General features: G+C 35.8%; 1 protein-coding gene across 1 annotated transcript; it reads right to left on the reverse strand.

Annotated features, from left to right (window-relative positions):
* Positions 1-589: 589 nt before the first annotated feature.
* acp5a (acid phosphatase 5a, tartrate resistant) lies at positions 590-8,873 on the reverse strand. Its single transcript, XM_056458962.1, has 6 exons — positions 8,817-8,873; positions 4,233-4,323; positions 3,641-3,840; positions 2,294-2,418; positions 1,798-2,143; positions 590-992 (listed from the first exon to the last, which is right to left on the reverse strand). The coding sequence occupies exons 2-6, from the start codon at positions 4,321-4,323 to the stop codon at positions 738-740; spliced, it is 1,017 nt and encodes a 338-aa protein (XP_056314937.1). The 5' UTR covers positions 8,817-8,873; the 3' UTR covers positions 590-737.
* Positions 8,874-11,392: the final 2,519 nt, after the last annotated feature.

Below are 11,392 nucleotides of genomic sequence, written 5' to 3' on the forward strand. Positions count from 1 at the left end.
CTATAAAAGAGGAAACTTACACCTTTACAAAAGCACAACCACTTGATCTCTAGCTTAACGAAAGTAAAGCATGTGCCAACACAAGAAAATGCAAGAGTATTTAACTTGCTCAACTTCAGATCTGATTGCATCAGGAACATTCTGCAGGAAGCAATGGATTTAGATCTGCTCCAAATACAGTTAAGTTTCTGCTGGCACTTGCAGACGGAAGAACAAGATGAGGGGTACGGCACAAATTGAAAACTGCAAATCTAGGCTGCCATAATCAAGCGTCAAAGACAACTCCATCTGAACCACATTTAGTGGGCAGCTTGTTTATCAACCTTAGAAAGATTATGCCTAAACTGTTACCTCATTTACCCTCCCTCGTGTGGAATCTACATTGAACATTCAAAGTTTCTTTAAAAAAAATAAAATTGTAAACAATTTATTAAGTACTGCACTACCCCTTATGACCATAAGTCAGTGGTGGTACAAACCATTAGCAAGTCATAAGAGCATTAAAATTACACACAAAAATAAAAGCAGACTTGAGTGGATCACTAGTAGTTTAAATGAAGCATTTAATAATCATTAAAACAGTTACACTTAAAACAATTCATTAAACTTAAGTCTTTAAATAAAAGGATTGTAAAACTGCACTTTTTTTTTTTAAAACAAATCTTGAGCAAGTTTTCAATTCGTAAGAAGCTAAAAGACCAGGGTCTATATCCCCAAAGTCACATTAAAACTAAACTTCAAAAGTTGTCATCCTCAAGATCGTCACGCTTCTTAAGAACAGCCTGGTACAAGGAGGTTCCTCTAGACTGGATAAAGGTAATGGTCATCTGTTTCTTATCAACCTCTACATGGGCAAAACCACCCAATGTGGTGGCGTCGCCATTGAAGAACTTTAGGTAGCCTTTGGGAACCCGGTTGCGATGGCGCACATCAGGATCCATAAAGTTACCAGCTCCACTAACCACATAACCAATACCAGACTCCTTGATGTACTGGAAAAGAGGCACAATGTTAGATTCAAGTCTAGCAAAGTCTTTAAACTAAAATCAAAAAGGCTTAAGTCAACATTTGAAAATGGGCTCATTTTTCAACTCCCTAGAGGAAGGGTGCCCAAACTTGGTCCTAGGAGGTCAGTGTCTTCCAAAGTTCAGCTCCAACCCTATAGTAGGTAGAGAAATTCTGCAGGATGCCAAACCTCCAGCACGGCGTTCCCACCGTACTAGAAGCTTCCAGGAAAGTTGGAGCTAAACCCTGCAGAACACAAAGTTTGGCTCTACAGGATTGAGTTTGGGCACCCCTGCCCTAGAGTTTAACTTGACTTTCAAAAAGTCCATTCAGCCAATCTTAAGGTCTAGCAGGAGCAGTTTAAGCTTATTTTAGATTAAACCATTAGCAGCTCAGGACTTCTGTACTAAAGACTGATGGAAAACGAAAGTCACTACGAAACAAGTAGTTCCCAACCAGAGCAACTTTCCAGTCTTGGTATAGTAGTCAACTTCTGAAGCAGATCAAAGGTTAAGAATGGTGTTAAAAGTTAGGACAAATTTGAAGTGGATAGTCAACCTTTCAAATTGTTGACAATGCATGAAACTACAGAAGAGTAAAGTCTTTAGTAAAATGACTTAATTTAGATCCTAAATGGTCAAAAACCAATTGAGAGTACTCTTGACAGACCCAAAGATTGGCTGAATATTGAAAACATTTTATCTCTAGGGGAGCTCTAAAATGAGACCTCTTCAAAAGGAGGGAAGAGAGGGGAAAAAGAAAAAAATTCCTTAAGTTCCTTTAGAGACGTACTTGTAGGTTGTGATCATGGCCACAAAGGTACGCCGTGGCCTTGTACTTCTTAAGCAACGGCCTTAAATTCTTCAGCAGGCAGTCAGTTGGCCCATGCTCAGATATGGACCACACTGGATAATGGCCTGCCACCAGGAGATAATCAGCTTTGGACTTTGCCAAGCGTTCCTGAAGCCACAGCAGCTGCCGGTTGGCCAGTACGCCACATCGTGGAGCTTGAGGCTGCTGATCAAGAAAGTCGTCAGAGTTGCCACACAGCAACACTGTGTCCAGCATGATGATCGTCAGAGTACTGTCTGTTCGAGGAATGCGAAAGTTCATCTCATAATAGTAGTAAGGGAAGTTCCTGGCAGATGGAAAGATTGTTAGAAGTAGCCCATTTGAAAAGAGGGCACAGTCAGAGTACAGCTGCAATGAACAGAATCTAACTGCAAATTGGCTTAAGAGCCAGGAAACTCAATTAGACATTGAGGCCTATATACTTTGGCTCACGTACCATCTCTTTGACCTCTGGCTGTACTCAATTTGTGCTTTGACGTTTCCTACATGGTCGTGATTGCCAGCAATGACGTACCAAGGAATGTTAAGAGAATCTTGTGTGTAGATGTCTTCAAAGGTCTCCTATAAAGAATATAGATTTATTTGATTACTAGAAAGTTACAAGTAGGGAATTGAAGCTTAACCGTGGAGCTGCAGTGTGTAAACAAGGTCTCAATAGAATTGAGTTCATTAGATCCAAAGTACAAAAAGGCATTATCCACGGTGGCACATTTATAAAAATGACCTTATGACATTTGACGCAAGAGCATTGCAAGTGTACATTTTAAAGCCAATCAAAAGAAAGGGTCTCAATCATTTCAGCTTTTAGAAGGGCATCACAAATGCCCCTTTTCTAGGTGCCATGCACTCTTGGAGCGAGAAGCAGAAAGCTGAAATGGCATTACAAAGTGGATTCAAGTCAAGGGGTGGTAGCAAGCAATAGTCCTCCAGGGAGATCAAGCTTTGACAGGGGATTCTTAATTTGGTGAAGATAACTAAACTTCACCTTTATTTTTTTTTATTATTTTTTTTTTTTATTACAAAAAAAAAAAATTTAAATCCAGTCGCCGGTATTACCACAATGTATGGTTCAATAGAGGGAGTCCATTTTAAATGCTTTGTTCGCGTAAAGGTAAGGTGCTCAATGCTGATGTAAGCTGTGTATATGGAGTAAGTCACTTTAATATTTAAAGTGCTGCACTACAAGGAGTGGATAACCTGCAGATCTGACATCAAAATGTAAACCACTACTTAAATTTCACCTTGAAATCATGGAATCCTCCATGTTATTGAAGTCTAGACTCTCCTTGTAACACCATGCACATACAAGTAACGGTTACTTTATTATTAACAGTTAAACTTAATGGACATGTCATAAAATACAAAAAGCAATACAAACTACTCCGTAATATGCCACCCCAATTGAAAAATTACCCTGATAAAATTGGCAATCCTTGGACCTTGATTAGCTTGTCCAGCAGCATTTGATTTTCCAAAATTAACAGGACAGTCACACCTCAGAAGACATGCTCAAGCAGGACTCCCATAAGGCCATGGAAAGGATTTAGGTAACAAACACCGACGCGTGGATGAGATGGTTCACACTATATAAACCATGACTACAAACTATCTACAATAACTTCCTGCTCAAGAGTGCGCAATTTAGACAGCAACACTTTCATCACACAGTTCCCCCACACCCTTAACATGCCTGATTCAACTCACAGGTGGCATTTTGGGGTACATGAAATTAAAATCAAAGCACTGAAAAGTAAACAAGTTACATTAAAACTTCAAATCAAACCTGGAATCTAGGGTCATTAACATCAGTGACGCCCTTGTAGTAGAAGTTGTCACCGAGAGCCAAAATGAAGTCCGCACCCATCTGAGAAGCAGTTTTGGCCATCATGCGGGCTGTAGCGGTCTCTATGGGCGTCACATATGGAGGATAAGGTAGTCCACCCCAGTCCCCCAACACCAGGAACCTAATGGATGACTGGTTACCTGTTTGAGATTGAAGACTATTATTAAACACTGACATTCAAGTTAATGAAACTTAGATTAATTTACTAAAAAAAAATAAACCAACACACCCTCGAAAGCTAAAATTTCCAATGCTTTTTTCTAGCTCACATGGTTATTCTTAAGGGGAATCCATACAAGTTAATACAGTCCAACCACCTGCTTCCACTTTAGGAGTGGCAGTCCTTTTGACATCAATTTGATGGCATCCATAGCAGCTGTATATTAACAACTTCTTACATTAGATTGCTATGGAAAATGCACAAAATAAAGCCCTGTGCCCTACTCAATATACAATTTTACTTGGAAGTGCCTAAAATAAGTCTTAACTTCTGGTTCACGCAGACTTTAAATGTTCATACACATCAACTCACTTCCTTGAGCTTCCAAGTCAACGAATGAGGAATAGTAGCAAAGGACCCCAGGGAGAGCACTTAAAAACACCAGCATTAGTGGTGACGCCATCTGCAAACAACAACATACAAACACTCAGTTCTCATTAAAACACACCAAGAAGTGAAACTTGCCAGAAAGCACCTACACCAGCAGCTTCTGCTCTTTGAGAGTCCTCTCTCCACACCTCACACCAAACTAACCCGTAACTTCCACATTTATATCATTCTAATCACTAATAAGCCACGCCCTCACTCCAGTTACAGCTGTTTTCTCTTAGTAAACTAATCAGCCTGATCAGTGTGATTGCGGGAAATCGGCAATACTCTCTTAAAGGGGAAGTTCACCCAAAAATGAAAAGTATTTATTCTGCCTGATGTGGTTTTACATTTGGAGATTCTTTTTTCTGTTCAACACAGAATGAAGATATTTTGAAGAATGCAGGTGTTGGCAAACATCCACTTCCATAGCAGGAAATAAAAATACCATAGAAGTGCTGTGCTTTCCACAGGTTTGAAGTAAACTTGCGGTTGTAGCCGAATTGAAAAACCTTTTACCCACAACACATAAATGGTAAACAACATACAAAAAATAATGCAATTTTTAACAATATTTTTTATTTATTATGACACTATAAAATCTTTAAAAATATCAAGTACTTTAAAAATAAAAATAAAAATCAGTAGGCCTATATTTCTTTCATGCTATTTTGTAGCCACATGCACCCACTGACAGGTAAAATCTGCTGCTGACATTTTGTACAGCATTTCCAAAGCATGTTAGATGTATAAAATATGCAATATATTAACATCAAATTAATACAATATAGGCGACGCAGTAGGTAGTGCTGTCGCCTCACAGCAAGAAGGTCGCTGGTTTGAGCCTCGGCTGGGTCAGTTGGCGTTTCTGTGTGGAGTTTGCATGTTCTCCCTGCGTTCGCGTGGGTTTCCTCTGGGTGCTCCGGTTTCTCTCACAGACCAAAGACATGTGGTACAGGTGAACTGGGTAAGCTAAATTGTCCGTAGTGTGTGTGTGAATGAGTGTGTATGGATGTTTCCCAGAGATGGGTTGCGGCTGGAAGGGCATCCGCTGCGTAAAACATATGCTGGATAAGTTGGCGGTTCATTCTGCTGTGGCGACCCCGGATTAATAAAGGGATTAAGCCGAAAAGAAAATGAATGAATGAATAATACAATATACAGCAAATGAGAAATAAATGACTTTAAAAAGGAATAAAAACAGACGTTATCTCCAAAAATTTAAACAATTACAAGAATAAAAAGTGTAGATTATTTAAATAAGACAAATGGGTTGATTAGCCATTTTAAACGGTGTATAAATATTTTGCAGCCATCTTAGATGTTATTTCGTCCTAACATCGAAAATACATCGAAATAACATCTAAGATGGCTGCAAAATATTTATACACCATTTAACCTGACTCATTTATTAAAGAATGAATTATTTAATCATCTGATGCCAAGCTAAAGTAGGCTTAAATAAAAAGGTAATACAAAAATACATACAATTAATGACAACTTTAGAAACAAAAGCCGAATGCCAGACGTTTTATGAGATTTAGAAACCCGGCCGGCATTCTGTCGATTTGTCCAACCTTGTCAAATTTTCCTACTAGAGTTTCGCTACATCTATCTGTTCATCTACATCGAAAAATCCTAAAGTGGGTTACTGCTTCACGTCTGTGGCATAACTAAATCATTTGATTGTCCTAACAGTATGGAATGAAGAGGGAGATGAGTTATAGTGTGAAAAAAACTTATTAGTGTGATTTTACAGCGCACAATACTTTATTAATAACCAAATAGGACGATTTTAAAGAGCAAAATAGCTTAACCAGGTGATTTAACAGTGTGAAATAATGCATCAGATTCAAACTCATTCACTCATTTATTTTCTTTTCGGCTTAGTCCCTTTTTTTAATCTGGGGTCGCCACAGCGAAATGAACCGCCAACTTATCCAGCATACGTTTTACACAGCGAATGCCCTTCCAGCTGCAACCCAGTACTGGGAAACATCCATACACTCTCATTCACACACATACACTAGAGCCAATTTAGCCCAATCACTGCATGTCTTTGGACTGTGAGGAAAACCGGAGCACCTGGAGGAAACCAACACGGGGAGAACATGTAGGAGTGTTGACAATTCTCACGCACACTGATGCATCATTCTCACTAGCAGCGACAAACACAGGTCTGTGTTGGTCTACAGCAGGCAACCGGCCTCTAAAGTGAGCAGAGAGAGGATCACGTGATCTCTTCTGATGCTTCAATTGGCTGTCACTCAAGAAAGTCGCTCTTCATTTGCAAAAAGTCGAAAGATTCTCAACTTTGTTGCGTCGCTCGACATGCCCACCTGGTCGCCAACGATTGCTGTTGCTCACATAGACGAAGGTCGCCGGAAGTCACTCACGCTCTGTTTAAATGGATAGCTTTGCCGCTGCGAGTCACTCGTAGTGTGAATGAGACTTGAACGAGCAGTAGCCAACGAAACGGGTAAACGACAGAAGATTTTCCACTGGTTAATTGATCGCAGATGTTTGGGTAATTGACGGATACAAAACAGTTACAGGATGATAGTAAAACAAAATGTCATCAAATATACTTGGGCGGTCGTTAATATATCTGTGCAGGCCGCCCAAGTAAAGCACTGAATTAAATGGGTCCCAGTAACCAGCATTCTTCAAAATATCTTATTTTGTGCTCAAAAAAATAATATTGTGTAGTAAATGATGACAGAATGTTTACTTTTTGGGTGAACCATCCCTTTAAATACATTTCTGTGCTTCTTTTAGGAATTTATTTCAGAAACCTTTTTTTAATTTGATTTTAATTAACATCAAATTAAATAATAGTCAAATAATAATAATAAAAATACCTTTTAAAAATCCAACATTTTGTTTTTACAATATATTACAATGTGTGCTGTGGAAAGGTTCCATAAACAAAAGTAAACAGAACCATTGATGCAAGTAAATTATATAAAAAAAAATGTATTTATAAAATATGTTTTTTATCCATAATATGCAACAGTGTTATTCTAAATACCAAATACCCTTTTTTTAGGTTAAGCTGAATAATGGTATTATTCACACAGAAAAAGAGGAACCAGATCCTAAAAAGTCTCCTCGCCAAACTTTTTTTTTTTTTTTAGTCTTTTTATAAACATAGTATACACATATCATTTACTTAAAAAGTTTACATTCACAAAAAGATAAAAATAGAGAAATTATACTAATAAATAAATAATATGTTAAATTAATACATTACATTAAAAGACAAAAAGTATAAATAAATAAATAAACTCCAATATGAAGACAATAACTACAACAAAGCCCCTGACAGCATTTTAACGATCAAGTAAATATGTCCAGGTCTTTAGGAAAATGTCTAATTTTCTGTAAATCTGCAATTATTTTCTCATATACATATATACATATATATATATATATATATATATATATATATATATATATATATAAAACAGTTGAAGTCAGAATTCTTAGCCCCCTTGTTTATTTCTTTCCACAATTTCTGTTTAATGGAGAGATGTTTTCAGCACATTTCTAAACATAATAGTTTTAATCACTCATTTCTAATAACTGATTTATTTTATCTTTGCCATGATGACAGTAAATAATATTTGACTAAATGTTTTTCAAGACACTTCTTTACAGCTTAAAGTGACATTTAAAGGCTTAACTAGGTTAACTAGGCAGGTTAGGGTAATTAGGCAAGTTATTGTATAATGATGGTTTGTTCTGTAGACCATCGAAAAAAAAAAAATAAGTTAAAGGGGCAAATAATTTTGACCTTAAAATGTTTTACAAATTAAAAACTGCTTTTATTCTAGCCAAAATAAAACAAATAAGACTTTCTCCAGAAGAAAAAATATTATCAGACATACTGTGAAAATTTCTTTGCTGTGTTTAACATGATTTGGGAAATATTTAAACAAGAAAAAAAAAAAAAATCAACTGTGTGTGTGTGTGTGTGTGTGTGTGTGTGTGTGTATGTATGTATGTATGTATGTATGTATGTATATATATATCTTATTCAGCCACTGTGCCCATTCTGTCAAAGTAGGCCAGCAGGTCTTCATCCAGTTCACTGTTATTATCTTCCTACACTGTAAAACCCAAAAAGTTAAGGTAACTCAAACCATTTAGGTTTAAAAACTAATCCTACTGAGTACTGTGAACTTAATACATTTGAGTAAACAAAGCAATTTGGGCACAGTAGAACCTAATAAATAGAGAACTCAACCTAAACTTTCAAAATGAACTTTCAGTGAATTTTAGGTTAACTACACTCATTTCATTTGATAAAGTTGACTGCTGGGTTATTAATAATATTTGTAGTGCAAATAGGTGAGACTTATTGGGAGTATTGGTATGTCATATCCGAAAAACTCTACTATCTCTCTTTTAACCTCCTGCCAAGACACTTGTATTGTGGGACATTCCCAAAATCTGTCCAAACTATAACAGAAAATAAATATTGGTGGTTGTAAACATAATAAAGAATTGATGAAAGAGACTTACAATGATTGAGTGGCTCAATCCTCCAAATATCCTGCTGTGAGAAATCCTTCAACTGGATGCTCCGCGTGTCTGTCCTCAAATATATATCAGACCCATATAGAGGTGGGAGTGTTTACGCATGTGACTTAACCATGTTCCTACTGACTCATTGACCTCAGACACTTGTGACACATGTGTATTTGTTTTAGTAACATTTCCACTTTGATGTTACTTCCATCTCAGCTTAATTTAGATGCTCAAGAAACAACTATTGACCCTAAATGCTGTTTAATAATGCAAATGAACATACATTTCCATTTAAATGTATATTTTACCCAAAAATAAATGTTCTCATGAGCTTTGAGTTTATTTCTTCTGTTGAACACAAAATGAGATATTCTGAAGAATGTTGGTAAGCATTAGCGTCCATAGTAGGAAAAATAAACACTATGGAAGTTAGTATTTATAACATTTCTCAAAATATCTTCTTTTGTGTTCGATAGAAGAAACTCAAACTGAGGCTGAGGACAGGTCAAATTTGGGCAAACTTTCCCTTCGAGGATAAAGACATAAATGTGATCAGGTCAAAAATCAATGACTTAATGTGAGCTTTGATTTTGTGTTGACAAAACTGATCAGAAACAGATATTTTCAGACATCAGCGGTTCAAAAGTTCCTCATTTGGGTTTAGGTTTTGTGCAGGCCGGACAAGTTTCTTCCACTCCAGTAAATCATTTTTTTGTGTGTCAGTGAGTTTTGCTTTGTGCACTTAAGCATTGTCCCTGAGAGAGAAAAGGGCCTTTGCTAAAAGTGTTGCCGCAATATGAAAGCACAGAATTGTCTAGAAGACCATTATTTGGACCAGTGTTAATATCTGACCTAATCTATTGATTATAGATAAGTGTTTCCCAACATGTTTGATCAGTGCATCTCAAGGTAGATAACAAACTGGTATCTGTCAATGGGACTACTCATTGTAAAATCAATCCTAATCATAGTTTTGCTTCAGACAGGCTTCAACTATATTGGTCAAAAAAGATTTAAATAATATCAAACAAATTCGGCTCTTTAAAGTTTGTATTGAGTATTAGATACTTCTGGATCATATGTGATCGTGGACCACAAAGCCAGTCAAAAGTGCCAATTTATTCTCTTTTTTTGGACAATATTTGGGAAATGAAGCTGAATCTGAAAAAAATATAAAATATTCATTCATTCTTTCATTTTCTTTTCGGCTTAGTCCCTTTATTAATCTGGGGTCGCCACAGTGGAATTAAAATTTAATTGACATTTACAAAAGGGAATTTACAAAACATATTTATGGAACATCATCTTTATTATTCTAATGAGTATTTAGAATAAAAGAAAAATCATTTTGACCCATATAACGTATTTTTTTTTAGCTATTGGCAAAATTGTATCCAATAAATACACTAATGTAAGACTGGTTTTCAGGTTCAGGGTTGCAATATATATATATATATATATATATATAGTCTGAATTATTAGCCCCCCTGTTTATTTTTCCCCAATTTCTGTTTAACAGAGAGAAGATTTCGTTCAACACATTTCAAATCATAACAGTTTTAATAACTCATTTCTAATAACTGATTTATTTTATCTTTGCCATGATGACAGTACATAATATTAGACTAGATATTTTTCAAGACACTTCTATGCAGCTTAAAGTGACATTTAAAGGCTTAACTAGGTTAATTAGGTTAACTCGGCAGGTTAGGGTAATTAGGCAAGATATTGTATAACAATGGTTTGTTCTGCAGCCTACAGAGGAAAAAAAATACAGCTTAAAGGAGCTAATAATTTTGACCTTAAAATGGTTTAAAAAAAAATTTTAAACTGCTATTATTCTAGCCTAAATAAAACAAACAAGACTTTCTCCAGAAGAAAAAAAATGTTATCAAACATACTGTGAACGTTGTTAAACGTGTTAAACCTCATTTGGCAAATACTTAAAAAAGAAAAAAAAATTATCTGTACACACACACACACACACGCACACAATACAACCGCAATATTTACTAGGGGAAAAAAAACGACTGTATCCTACTAGTGGCACAATACATTAATGTCTGCCACAAAAAGCAAGAGGAGACCAATAAAGACATGAGTGATGCACTTGTAAACGCGCGCACACACACAAGTAATTATAAATGAATCATTGGAAATATACTAATTATTATTGTATCTATCTATTATTACTATGTCTGTCTATCTGTCTGTCTGTCTGTCTATCTATCTATCTATCTATCTATCTATCTATCTATCTATCTATCTATCTATCTATCTATCTATCTATCTATCTATAAAACCTGATACTATTAAATAAGAATATATGTAAATGCTTTGTTTTGTGAATAATATTCTGAGTCTTTACTGTGGGACATAATGCAGTGCACTACAACGATAACAAAGATGAGCAAATAAAACCTTTCCAAAAGCCTAAATATTTTATTATTTTAAGTTTTTTTTTTTTTACTAAAATTATATAGGGATAATTAAGTAACCAGAAATATTCACTTCTTACAAAAAAATCTTACAAATCAATAAAAATGTTGCATCAAATGTGCTCCAAAATC

Source organism: Danio aesculapii, chromosome 6 (assembly GCF_903798145.1).
Source record: "Danio aesculapii chromosome 6, fDanAes4.1, whole genome shotgun sequence".
In the NCBI taxonomy this organism is placed as follows: Eukaryota; Metazoa; Chordata; class Actinopteri; order Cypriniformes; family Danionidae; genus Danio; species Danio aesculapii.

Bases quoted from the DNA above. Each gene is read 5' to 3' on its own strand.
- acp5a (XM_056458962.1), bottom strand. From the start codon at position 4,323: ATGGCGTCACCACTAATGCTGGTGTTTTTAAGTGCTCTCCCTGGGGTC. The intron at 3,841-4,232 runs GTGAGTTGATGT...AATCTCAAACAG, and splicing joins TGACTTGGAAGCTCAAGGAA to GTAACCAGTCATCCATTAGG. The intron at 2,144-2,293 runs GTACGTGAGCCA...TCCATCTGCCAG, and splicing joins AGCCAGAGGTCAAAGAGATG to GAACTTCCCTTACTACTATT.